The sequence below is a fragment of the Crocodylus porosus genome, unplaced genomic scaffold, assembly GCF_001723895.1.
Source record: "Crocodylus porosus isolate Cpor-Errol unplaced genomic scaffold, CroPor_comp1, whole genome shotgun sequence".
NCBI lineage: Eukaryota > Metazoa > Chordata > Crocodylia > Crocodylidae > Crocodylus > Crocodylus porosus.
In genome coordinates this window covers 13,609,311-13,623,164 of record NW_017728917.1, presented here as the reverse complement: position 1 = coordinate 13,623,164, position 13,854 = coordinate 13,609,311, and the positions used below count along the sequence as shown (strand labels likewise).

General features: G+C 45.0%; 1 protein-coding gene across 1 annotated transcript in view; it reads left to right on the top strand.

Annotated features, from left to right (window-relative positions):
* Nucleotides 1-1,028: 1,028 nt before the first annotated feature.
* The window catches only part of PTPRG (protein tyrosine phosphatase, receptor type G), a 350,734-nt gene continuing 337,908 nt past the window's right edge, over nt 1,029-13,854 (top strand). Inside the window, exons 1-2 of the mRNA XM_019536996.1 lie at nt 1,029-1,050; nt 1,607-1,759. Coding sequence (XP_019392541.1) covers nt 1,029-1,050; nt 1,607-1,759 — 175 coding nt within the window. The remainder of the gene's footprint in view (nt 1,051-1,606; nt 1,760-13,854) is intronic.

Sequence of the window (13,854 nt, the reverse complement as noted above, 5' to 3'; positions counted from 1 at the left end):
GTTCTTGCTTCCAGCTTTCCATCGTCCTGCCATAGAAACCAAAGGGCCTTCCCACAAAGCGTGTGTGTGTACTTCTGTATGCAGGGCACCTTGGTTCACCCCCCACACTGAAATGCAGCAGTCTCCCTGGTGCGCCCTAATGCCAGACCCTTAATTATTTAAGGACTGTTTTAGTGGGATGGGTGCCATCTCCAGCATTGCCAGTACTGTGGCTAGGCAGGATGTCTGTTTGCAACATGTGGCTTGAGATGGGAATACTCCAGTTCTGGTATGGCTGCAGAGAGTAACTTTAGACACTTTACTAAAAAGTTTTGTAATTTTTTTTTCAGTTAGCTTATTGATTCAATTGAGAACAATTGGGCTCAAATTGCTGTTGAGTCAGACTGCAGTTGCCTGTTTTTCAGATGGTGCATATACAGCTCCCTTTGGTTTTAAAAGCAGGTTTTATTTTTTGTTTGTGTGCATCTATTATAATACAAAGGTTTTCAGCTGTGGTGTATTGTGAAGGGTAGTTGCATTCCATTTCAGACTAGTTTTTCTGACATTTGTGAATTCATACGCTTCGGATTTGGTACAGTCAAGTGTACAGAGGCAATAAACAAAATTTGCATGTAAAAGTTGCACTCATGAAAGCTGTGCGTTTCTCTAAAAGGAAAAAAAAGCCAATGTTGAGTGTAATAATAAGTCCATGAAAGGACTCCAGGATGCATCATAGGGAGTCCTTTTCCTTTTTTTTTTTCTGTTTTGGTTGATGGTTTATGTTATTTGCTTTCTTTAATTTATAGTGTCAGACTAAGATTCCTCCCCCCCACTTTTTTTCCTCATGTTGTGGGTGTGATGAGGTATCTGGGGTGGTTGCCTGACACTGCTCATACTTTGCCCCTAGTTTTGAAGGCAGCGTAGGTGTCCTCCTTGCTGGAATGAATGGTATTGATATGTCAGTACCAGAGCAAGGACAGTGCCACGTCAGATACCACGCGGTAGTGCGTAGTGGGGCTTTCTGCCTATGACGTGCGCCGAGTGCCGAAATGCCGGGTTGTGGCTCTGGATGTGCGATAGCAAGACCTGGAGTTCTTGAGCCTTCATCATGTTCTTGGTGAATGAACTGCTAGAGCCTGCCTGGAGGAAGGTGACGACTGTGCCACCCCAGGCCACTAAATCTGCTTCCACAGCAGTGGCACTGCCCAGTGTTTACCATTGCTTGAGCACGTGCTGCATTTTTGGTATGCATGGTTCATGAGCACCCCAGTGACTTATTTTTCTTTTCGGTAGCATTGTCTTCTGTTGTTCTGTGGGTGTTTAGTCAAAAATAAAAAAGTTAAAGAAAAAGGTGCACTTTGACTCTGGGTGTAGCTAGCTAGAAAGGGTCTTGTTAAATGCCCTGGGTTGGAGCCTGTGCTGATGGCCTGATCCTGAACTGTTCCACTGAGGTGCTGGGTGCTAGGGGCAGGTCTTCCAGATGAGGCTGTGGTCCTGCTAGTGCCTCTCCTTCATATGTTGTGCACTCTCCAGGGTACAAAGCATTTCTCTGTGCCTGTTTCTTAAACAGCACCATGCTGTTTGTCTCTGCTTGGCAAATAACTCTCTCGGAGATTTTAACATCTAGGGAGCGAATGCCGTTTTCCTAATTGCTGCTGTTCTCTTCTCCTCCCAGCTCTGACTGAAGGTTATGTTGGCTCACTGCATGAAAGCAGGCATGGGAGCTCTGTGCAAATACGGCGCCGTAAAGCATCGGGGGACCCTTACTGGGCATACTCAGGTGAGTCGAGTCCTGCCAGACGGGGATGAGACGTGAGAGGTAACGTGTTTGAAGGGCCAATTGTTGAATTCTGCTGCTACTTACTGCTTGGGATCCTGACATGGAGCCTGGGTTTTCAGGAAGTTTTGCAACCGTGTTCTCTTCTACTGACTCGTCCATGCAAATGCAGTAGCTTGGGTGCCCTGTCCTGGTGCTTGCTTTTTGCATGAAACACCAGTGTTTTCACAGCAGGTGCTCAGGTGTTGCTTTAAAAGCCAGTGCATTTTCTATTTGCTCATCAATCCCATCCTGTAGAGAGCATCATGCCTTCTAAGCGGGCTTGTCACCACTTCTGCCTTCTTTCAGATTGCACTTGCATTGTTTCTTTTTTTTTTTTTTTTTTCCCCCCTCCATGCTCCTCAATCCTGGTCAGAAAATCCCTTCCCTCTCAAACATCATGTTCCCAAGCCAGCTGTTTCCTTAGTATCTGCATAATCTTTCCACCCTTTATTGCTTTCCCTTGTCTTCCCTCATACCTAATAATTTCCCAGCCTGTTATTTGCTGCTATAGGTACCAGAATACAAGTTTCAACATCCTCCCCCGTTACTGTTTTGCCTGTATTTATTGTTATCATTTTGCATAATGGTGATGATGAGCTCTATTGATGTGGTGTCACAACAGGTGGCATATGATGCAGATCAGGGAGGGACTGATGGATGTTTTGTAGTTTGTCCTTTTGGCCCGGGAGGACTAGTCTCTAAGGGGAACCTCATTGCTTAGACTGGTTTTGTGATCTGATTAATCAAAGTAACTATAAGAATCCCATAGAAACCTTCAGTTCTCTGGTAGTTGCAAGTCGAGAAGCTTCCAGGCCTCTCTTTTATTTGGAGAAGTTTTTATTTCTCTACTGTAGTTTAAAGTAACTTTATTAAACGTTAAGGAACAGTAAACACTGAGGGTAAAAGGAAACAAATTCAGGATTATTCTGTATGTTAAAATGGATGGTCTACTGATATCTGCTATCCTACATAAAAACTGCAAATTAAGTGGTACTTGGCATGTTTATTTTGTTTGCATTACTAAAAAACATTGAGAATATTCATTGCTGCCTATTAAAGGAGAATGCTACAAGGAGATAAATAAAACACTATTGGAATTAGTCTGTCATATATGTCAAAACTCTTTGCTTGAGTTATTGGATATTTTCTAATCTTTCCTGAAGTTTATTAAACTTATCTGCATGTGATAATTTTCTTAATTTATTTTAGTGACAGTTCTGTTTTTCCTTGGTGAGTAATATCACTGGTTTGCCCCAAAAAGCTTTTTACCACCCACTAATCCTTTTAGATTTGTCAGAGTAAAATGTATAGCCCTGATCTGTAATTACACTTTATCTATTGGCTTTTTGCATCCTTTTGTCTATTGATAAATCTCCTGCTTCTACAAGGAAAATAGCCAATCTGTTTTGTTTTGCAGAGAACAGATAGTGACTTCTCAGTCGTCAATCAGAGGCAGTTCTACCTGATTAGTGTTATCTAATTAGAACCTTTTTTGTCACTACTTCTGATAAAAGAAGTAAATTGGGAGATGGAGGAGGCAGAAATGATATATTTACCAGTACTTGTCAAGGAGCTGAAGGAGGATTTGTTATCACGTTGCGTGCATGGCACCCTGAAAGTTGTTTGAACAGTATAATTTCAGATTGCATTCCAGCAGAAACACCTTTTGGAATTTGGCAGCTCTGATCCAGAGACAAAAGTACGGGTCTCCACAGTAACTCCTGCGAATGCTAGAAACACAGAAACCAAGGCTGTGAGCCACTGCAGAGGTCGGCCCAGTTGACGCCGCTTGGTGGCATCCAACACCTCGCAGGGGAGCGTCGTGCTGGAACACCCCGACACCTCAAAGCAGGAGGAATTGCATCCAGTCAAGCTGCTCAGTGACAGGTCCATGCATCAGTGGGAGAACAGGTAGAGGAGAGAATAACGTACGTGCACAGCAAGTAAGGGTATTATTTATGAGAGAAGGTGGAGAGGAATATGGAAGGTGAAGCAAGTAGATTTTAGGGTAGGAAAGAGAGAGGGATCCTTGTCTCTCGCAGGAGAAAGCATTAGACAGGTGTGCTAGAAGGGATCCCAGCCATACCAGCCCTCGGACGTAAAATGTAGGAGAGAGGAAGGATGTCACTATAGTCTTAGCATTTGAATGCTCCTGGAGTCTGTCTTTCCTTTCCAGAGGAGCTTCTCCCCTCTCCTCCACTCCCTGCTGCTCTCCCTTGCAGTTGCATGTGGGGTTTTGCAGCCAGCTCAGCTGCTCTTATCTGACGAGCTCATCTCCATATTTATCCTTGTTGATTTAGGGGCCAGATGCTGCGAGAATGTCTAGTTTCCACAGGAGGTTGAGGGAGTCTGCAAATGTCAGCCAGCAGGGGACAGATGCTGGACATATGTTTGTCCCAGACTGAGTATAATCGGGCAGAGATTGGACGCCTTCTCCTCTCCTCCTCCCCTCTCCTTGGAACGTTTCCTGGCTACGCCCTTGGCCAGGCTGCGGCAGAACAATTTGTGTGTGAATGATGTCCGTCCTGGGGAGAGGCTCTGGATGGGATGGGAAGGTTACATCAAGGAAGCTGGCTAGCGCCGGAAAGTTTATGCTTCAGTAAGTGACAACCTGTCAGCGTTTTCATCAAGTTGATCTGATGGGCTGCCTCCCTTCCGTAGTCTGGCTTTCTGGACCTCCTCCCTTCCTATCTGGACACCCCCCCGGTGCAACTCGCAGCAGTTGGCATTGGGGAAGGCACATATATTGGGGTGTATCTTTTTAAGCTGCGTCTAGCGTCACTGAGCAGCTGGAGACGGAGCCGGCACGTGGTGGCCTGCCAGCTTCCACCAGGCACCGGTGGCGTGCAAGTCACGGTGCGACAACTGTTGACCTCACCTGAAACAGAAACGGTGCAGCAACAGGGATAGCAGCAACACTAGCTCAGTGCATTGATTTTTGATGGAGCGCTGCTGGTTTACAGCAGCTGAGGATTTGGCTGCTTATGTCCCCGGGGGCATATGGAGTGCTTCAGTTTTCCAGCATGCAGGGATAAATCTACAGCAGGAGTGAAGGGCTCTGGGCACAGCTGGGCCGTCGCAGCTCGGCTACCCAGGGGAGCGAGGGCAGAGGCGATGAGCAGAGACTCTTAAACCCTGGGGTCCTTCAGTCCAAGCTTTCCCTGGGTAGTGCGAGTACCTGCTCCACAGCCCTGCCAAAGGAAGCATGGTCTCGGGCTTCACTTGAGAGCCTGTCTGCAAGTGGCTTGACATCTTCTCTGCCTCAGTTTCCAACTTAGTAATGGGCATTTACTCCCATGTCATATGTCAAGTGCTCTGCTAACATGGCAATGGGGACTCTGTATCTTAGTTCTGCGTTTTGTGGACACCAGCGAATCCTCTGTGTCCTGTCTGCATGTTCCAGTCACGTGCAGCCGGGGGTTTAACCCAAGGAAGCTTTATTAACCTCCAAACGCAAGCGTCAGAATTTTTAAGCTTTGTAAAATAACAAAGTCTATTGTCTACCAACAGAGCCCTTGTCTGACTGCAGTATTTGCACTTAGTCAGCCAGATTTAGCCAATCTGCAATTAATAGGACTCACAACGGGAGGAGAAAATAAAGAAAAGATAATTAAATGAAGTGAGAAATCGAGGTCTGTTTTAAACTGCTTCTTTCATAACTACAGAGCAAAACCATGTGGCTTATCAAAGGAAACTTGGTAAAATGTACAGCAGCAGCCTGATCAAACTAACCTCAGGGTGGAAGGACACTGGCAAAGGGAGGAAAAAAAATAGGAAGGAGCTCATTTTCAAACAAAAGCTGAAAAAGTGCATGGAGTGAGATCTCTGTGGAAACTCTGCCTGATGTCTTGGAGGAAGTACATGGGCACATTTCAGTGGGAAGTACTTTTGGGTGCATTGGCAATACAGCCTACGCCCTATTGTACATCTGACTGGAAAAGAGAGCTTGCAAACAGAGACAGGGTACAGATATTATTGCGCGGCGGGAAGAAAAAGTAGCTTTTGGGTTAAGAACCTATCTCAGCATAGTCACGGTATACTGTTTCAGTGAGCAAATAATTAACGGGCACAAAAGAGCCTGACTGTTTAAGCGCCTGATCCAGCACTTGATCCCTCATGCACAGAAGCAGCCCTGCCAAGCTCCACGAGAAGGTTCACTGAGTATAGTACTTCGACAGCCAGAGACGAGCAGTCTGCCCAAGGTCAACGAATTGCAAGATCTAAAATATCTTTAATGCTTCCGTATAATTCCCATATTTAGTAGGCTAAATGCAGCATGCTTCCAATATCCATAATGGTGACAAATAGCACTTCAAATGGCTTGTCGGTAATGTGGAACATTCTTTACAAGTGCATAAATCTTTTTCTGTCTTTTTCTTTCTTTAATTTAAAAAGCAAATCCCACAAGTATGTACCATGGAAACATCTGGGAGGTCTAGGGCTTTTTGAGCAACTCTCCGTTGGGCAATCGGTAGTATTTCACAAAGAATAATGTTCAGAAGAGTAAACATTCCCCATTTTAAAACTTCGGTGACTTTTTTTAACGTTATATCAGGGAGGACTTGGAGTACTTTGCCACTGACCTGACTGGACAGTTTTATCACTCTGTAGTCTAAGAAATGCATTGTGAAGGTAGATGAGGTTTTTGGATCTAGTTCTGGAACTTGGTTTTTGGATCTAGTTTACTACCAGCCTTCTCTTAACTGACAGTAATTTTGAATGGCAGGTTAGTGGTGCCGCACACTTTTTTATTTAAAAAAAAAAAAAAAAAAAAAATGATAGGCATATTAATAAGCACTGACCAGAGAAGTGGTTGCAACTAATTGGGAAGGCCAGTGTTAAAGATGTTTTACCTAGTTGCACGGTAAGATCATCTCTTTATGTACAGAAAGTAGCTGCACAAAGAAGAAAGCCTTGCTCCGTTAGTCACAATGGGAAACCTGTTGGAATCTGTGAAAACACCCAAAGCTGTGCGGCGTATCTGGCTTTCACCCCGTCTCTCTAGTATGGCCTGTGCAGTCCGTGATGGCTGAGTGAGAGCCGTCACCCAGTAGTGATGGGTCCAAATAGGAGCTTAACTGCTGCAGCATCCAGCTGCAGGGCTTGGGCCCAGACCCTTGGGTTTATTTAGGTGCTAACTCCCATCGATTGCAGAACGGTTTTATTTCAGTAGCAGCCAGGTGTCTGCCCTCGTTTGAGGGCTGTAGTTTCAGTAGTAGTCAAGGTTCGCGCCTTGAGAATATAAAGGACCCATTTTAAACTTTGCTATTAATTTAGTTGGAGTTGGTTACATTCTTCCTTTATTGATGTCCTTTTTACTGACTTGCCCCTTTTCCGTGGGATGAATTGTGATTGTCTTATTCAAGGCTTACTTGCATTGAGACGGTCAAAGCTGTTTGGACTTCTGTGGGAAGTTATGCAAACATAGATTAGCACAGGCTTACATTTGCTTGTTTGATTGGAGTTTTTGGGGGGTTTTGTGTTTTTGTTTTTAAACATAGCTTTGTAAATAGAACCAGTAAAATCTCATAGCTTTAGGTGCCGGCAGAGCTCCTGTCCTACTTAACCTTGCAGTGCATTCAGCACATCTCACTCTTTCTCTTTGTTCCTTTAATACCACTGACATCTTGCAGAAGTTGGATGTTCGTGATTCGCTGCCCCTGTTTCTGCGTGAAACTATTCGAGGTACTTTCAATTCTACTTTTTGGTGGTGGCTCTTGCTGAGTGGTGTTCTCCTAACTCTAAACTTTAGTGTTTTTTTTCTCCCCTGGATCTGTACACAACTACCACTAACACTGATGGAAGGTAACAGAAGAGGAAAAATACCTCCACTAGTCTAGAAATGACCTTGTAGGGGAGAGGGGAGCCCATTAAGAAAAGGAGCTTTGAGCTGTCATGTTAGTCGGCGCTGTGTATGAATGCATTGTTGTCAAATGACAATTACAGCAGTCCTCGGAGATCATAGAGACATAGAAAATGAGGGTTGGAAGGGACCTCAGGAGGTCTCTAGTCCAGCCCCCTGCTCACAGCTGGCCCAGCTCCAAATGCATCATCCCAGCCAAGGCTTTCTCTGCCTGGGTCTTGAAAATCTCCAAGGATGGAGACTGCACCACTCTCTGGGCAACCTGTTGCAGTGCCTTACTATCCTCGTGAGAGTGTTTCCTCATATCTAACCTCAGCTTCCCTTGCTGCAACTGAAGCCCATTGTTCCTTGTCCTGTTGTCTGCCCCCACTGAGGACAGTCCAGCTCCACCGTCTTTGCAACCCTCCTGCAGGGAGGTAAAAGCTGGTATTCAATCCCCCTCGGTCTTTTGATAGACTAAATAATCCCACTTCGCTCAGCCTTTCCTCAAAAGTCATGTTCCCCTGCACCCAACCATTTTTGTTGCCCTCCACTGGACTTTCCATTTTGTCCACATCCTTTCTGTAATGGGGGGCCCCAAAGCTGGACATGGGACTCCAGATGTGGCCTCACTGGTGTTGAAGAGATGGGAGATGCTCCTCCAGATTGAGAAGATGCTGCATTTAAAACATAACAGTAGTGAATTGTAAGACTTGAGCTTTTTTTCTTTTTCTTTAAAAGCTATTGCTGGCATTAAAGCAGAAAAGTTCACTAAAGGTTATTTCCCATATGAGTAGCAAATGGTTTTAAATATGATGAAACGACTTGGTTTTGTCCTTTTGTAAACGTGTGAATTTGCGGGTCTTTGCCTCGGTGCACTGTGTTCTCGTTAGATGAGCTTTTAATAAGAAACAGCGGGCACGTGGCAGCTTCTGTGGAAGGGAGTGTTAATGCCAGCTGAACTGAGAGGTAGCTAGTGACCAGTTTGCCTCGGTCAGTATTCCTCTCTTGGGATAATTCTTGGTGCGGACCAAAATTATAAAGTCGAAAGCCTGAACTGATTATTGTATTTCTGGACACATTCTTCAAAATGTCCTGAAATGCCTCTTAACACAGCAAACAGTGTCATGTCCAGCCTTTCCGAAGTGACAGACTTGGCTTGGCTCACTCCCCCGTTCTTTTTCAGCTAACATGTTTAAAGGGCATTGAAGTTGGAGGACCAGAAAAATACTCCTCTTTAATCTCTGAACTGATCAGTTAATGGAGACTAGATTCTCCTGCCTTCGCTGATCAGCAGTACTCTGTTGAAACTAGCAGCCATGTGTTCACTTGCATATTGAGTCTCATTACTTAGCAGTTCTTCCAGATGTCTCCTAATCACCTGTTTCACAAGGCTGGTCCATAGAAATAAAATAGGCCATTCCACTTCTTCCTCTTTGAAGTGTCAACTCTGATTTGCGTTTGGCTTATGACATACAGGAGCCCCACTTGCAAACCAGGCTGGGTACAAACACTGGTTCTCTTTTTGTCCCCCTTGCAATGTGCCATGGGAACAGGAGTACACCGCTGATAGGGAAGTGTCATGGAGAAGTGCTCACTTGTTCTGCTGTAACAAAGGGGGGGAAAGTTTTGCTTCCCTTTTAGTAGAAAAAGGAGGGAAAGAATCAAGTTCATATCTTCAAAAGCAGGAAAAAAACCTGTGGTAACAGTGGCACATAGTTATCTGTAGAATATTAATCTGATCTCGCTTACCCAGAAGGCAAGTGTTTATAAAGAGAAGGTGATCTTCAGACCTAGGCATTGCATATTTAACACTGAAACGTCTCCAAGGAACTTCTTGTGTCAAAAGGTGCCTTAGTCCCTTGGCATGGGACTTAGTCCCTTTCCTACTTCTGTGCAGCCAAGGCATCCACTTGGAGGAGCATTCATGCCTTAATTACTTATTCAGCCATTGCACAAATTAGCATGTCCTCTTCTAAAAAAGGTCTCTTAGGATACTTTATTTTTAAATAGTCACAGACCTGAATTTTATTTTATTTTTTTAATTGGAAACCAATAATACCGGCTTTTCCTTTCTCTTACTGCAAAATATCCATGTTTTATTCTCATTCCTGTAATAGCATTGTTGTGATGTGAATTGGGTTTGTTGCTCTGGGTTTGTGCTGTGCCTCTCATTGAAGTTGCAAGCTGATTGATTTTTTTTCCCCCTCCCCCCGGAGTTAAAAATGCATGTATATCCTTTTAACTTCGAACACTTGGCCTCTGTGACTGTAGGATGCTAACAGCTGGACAACTGGAGCTACAGAGTCCGACTCTTCAGGCTGTATTATAGGCAAAAAAAATGAGCAGGCGTTCGGCAACAGTGCTGTACTGATGGAAAGAATGGGAGGGTGACCTCTTAGTGCGAGCTTTAGTACTTCCATGAGGTTTCCGTCTACCGCCATACAATAAACTTAAATAGGCTGGAGAATTAGATAAAGTTCTGAAAGGCTTGGATGCTGCAGTCCCAGTATTCCTCCAAAACTCCCCAACTTAGCGCTGAACAACTGGGGCTCTACAGAACAGTGTAAGTGGCAAAAGTAAGCCCTCCCTGCTTTAAAACTTAAGCTGTGCAATGGCTGTTGCTCTTTCCTTGAGACCATCCTGGGTCATTTCCTGAAAACCGTCATGATGACTGCTAATATCTTCTACTTTAAGAATTGAAAGTATGCCGAAACACAGCAGAGTTAAATTCTCCTTTAAAAAAAAAACAGCGACTCTTCTGTTTCTAGTTATTTTATATAAGATATCGAATTTGAAATATTCCTGGATCTTTTCTAGAAAGGAAATAAGTACACAGAGCCTACGGATCTTGAATGTGCAAGTGCAAGATGGAAAGATCAGATACCAACTGTAACACAAGCTTAACAAATATGCTGCAGAATACAGAGAAGGTGGGAAAGCGTTGTTGCCCTGCAGTTCCTAAAAGATTGCAACAATACACCCAACTTCCAATTTCGGTTTAATATATAGCTGAATAAATATTGCAGAATAAATGACTGAGTGGTATCTGCGTGGCAGTGATACCACGCTGGAAAACAAAGCAACCAGCAAGGGTTGGAATAGACTGTGGAGTGTGGATAAAAGTAGTAATTGGGCATCAGTGCTGTTGCAATAGTCGAAGCATGAAATAATCAAGGGGAGAATGGGGATTTTAATTTGGGAGTAGAAAGTGGGGATCTTTGTGCTGCATAAATGGATTGAGCAGGGCTAGTACTTCACTAGACAAAGGGGTGGTAGAAGTATTGCTTGTATTTTTTGAGGCCTTGTTTGGCCACCACATGACATCTTGTTGATATAAGAGGCTGTTATCTGGTAATCTTCTCCTTAGCATCTCTGCCCCAGGAATTGCCCTAAAGATAGGAGGCACAATATGACATCAAAAATCTTGTGGTTACTGCCTTTGTGATTCTTGAAAAGGCAGCCTATGCAGAGGGAATATTGCTGTTCAAGTGCATCTTTTGACAATGGGAAAAGCAAGCAAAATACTGCTGTGAGTGGCTCCTGACAAGATGTTACCATCCGTCTTCTTGTCAACTGCCAATACTGTAATCTTTGATGCAGTTCTTAAGAGGTGGGTAGGACTGTCGCAGATCCTTTGCACAGAACATCACATGCCTATCCTCTGCAGAAAGATGGAATTAATAAATGTCAGCTCGATCTGTCTAGGTGCTTGCATGTCCGCTGTCACCGTGGCATCCAAGCACCTCGCCACCAGCGAGCTGTAATCCTCATCCCTTCTCTGAGGCAAGGGCATATGATCCCATTTCATAGATGGGGTCTGTAAGAACGGGGCAATTGAAGTGGCTTCTCCAGAGCATCGTGGAGAGACTGCAGCTGAGCTGGAAGCTGGACCCAAGCCTTCCGAATCTCAGTGCAACGTGCCCGGTCTCGGAGCCGTACCAGATGATCGTAGTAACTGCCGAGACCTGGTTACTTTGCAGGCCACCTGTTTGTGAGATTTCATGGCAGCTGCAATGTGCCAAGGCTCAAGAGCTAATAGGGTATTTTAGGTGTTATATTTGTGATGGGACTGGAGGCAAGAGACCTTCTCTGTGGTGATCCTCGGTGTGCAGTGCAGTTTGTGCTACCACCTGGCAAATCTGGGTTTTCTTGGTCCTTAAGGCATGCTTCAGGGTGTTCCCATGAGGGTCCAGTCTTTCCTTGCAGGGAGGGACTAAGCAGATTGGGCCAGGGTGAGTTTTGGATTTGGAGACGGGCCCCTCTAGGAGTACGGTGCACCAGACGCTGGCTCTGAATTGCTCAGTTTTTATTGAAGCCGGTGTGTGCCCGCAGGATCAGACAGTCAACGCTTGACACTTTCCAGTTAAATGCATATGAAATCCCACAATGGACTGTAGAGCTGTGCAGATGAGCTATGTCTCTAAACAATACTTGCATATTGTTTTTTGTTTGGTTTGTTTTTAAATGTCTGGAAACTGCCCTGAACTGTTAAATATCATCGGGGTGACTTCCTGGGCTGCTGGAGACTGTGGGCCCTGGCTTTGCAAAAGGTGATTTGCTCGAGAGACGTGGAAGTCTGCAGCACACTTGTAAAGTCAAGCGCTGGTGAGGCATTGGGTTTAATGCAGATGAGGTGCCTGTTCCCTGTCCACGCGATTCCTAGCAGCAGTCAGTCTTCCGACACTGACTTCCCCATCTCCCAGCTTTTACCACGCACGGTTTAATTTGCTTAATGATCATGAGTAAGATTTAGCGGTCTCATTCCTGGTGAAGGCTCCCAGGTCTTCACTTGCTGTGCCAGAGGGTGAAGGCCCCTGACTCCAGCTGCGGCTGTGAGAAGTGAGGGGAGCTATTGGCTTTGGGGGTACTGACGACCGGGGTGGGAGGGGTCCTCGTTATTCTCCATGCCTGAGACGACATCTCCGGCTCTGTTCAGCTACTTCAGCATTCTTCTGTGGACTGACTTTATAACAGCAAGCAGTCTTCCTGCTGTGCGAGTCTTCCCACTGACTTCACTGGACAACGTTTTTTTTTGTCTTTCTCCATTTCAAAGTAAATCCTGAATGCAAGTCTTCTAGGCAGCACTGCAAATTTCTTCCAGAGTCCCAGGCCCAGTCTGCGTATTACTTACCATGCTTCTTGCTCTGCATTAGACTCAGAAGTGAAGATCCCTCTTCATCTTGAGTATTTATCTGCCTCACATTACCATAGTGTCTGGTCCTGTAGTCCTGTATGCACATAGTTATTCTACAGCACCACTGAGCTAGCGCAGTAGCATTATGCCCATCTTAAAGTTAGGGGGACTGCTTTTCAAGATCAGGAACCATACCTGGGACCAGATCTTGTTCCACCTATTAGGTGCGTCAGTGCAATCCTGTTCTACCCTGCTCAGTTCCCCACAAAAAATGTTAATGCATTTACTCCTGTAGCACGCTCCTCCCATCCTCAGCATGAAGACTAGGCCACATGCAGCAGTCCTTCTACTTGCTGTGCTAATGACTTTGGGAGGGCTCCAGCAGGGTGGGATAGGAGTGCTTTTAGGTCCTTATGTCCATTTAGGCACCTAATAGAGTAGGCTGTAGCTGTAAGTGATTTGCCTAAGGCCGCCTAGGAAGTCTGTTGCAGAGCTGAGAACTGAATCCAGGCTAGCACTGGAACCTGTGCCCTGGAGCAGCCTTCTGGTCTCCTCTTGCATAATAAAGGCTTCATTTGCATGGTTAAGTTCTGCTGGCATTGTTGTTTTTTTTTTCCTGGTACATCTTGTACTTTTGCTGTAATTATTACTGCAGTCTTGCTGATGCACAAGCCACGGGCATGCATACAAATCTTAGGACACCAAAAAGAACTGGAAAGAGCAAATCCACATTGGGCACTCCTGTTTTTTTGGCTTGTTTTGCAAGACGGTGTCATCTGCCCTAGCATATAAATTTCCTTAGATGTCAACACAGGAGAAGAAAATGCTGAGAACAGAAGGGCGGAGATGCTGCCACAACCTCTGCTGCTTGAAATGCCAAAGAAGTTTCTTGCCTCCTTTGTAACCCATGCACTTTGAGTTGACAAGTGCCCTTAAATGCCACTGACTTTGGTACTCTGTATGATTCTTTGGAATCGAGACCTCGAATGCTTCTGTTTCACACTGCTAAGTCTTCAGGGTCAGTTCTGAGGGGTGGTGAGCTCCTAGGCCAGTGCTTCTCAACCGGGGTTTTGTACC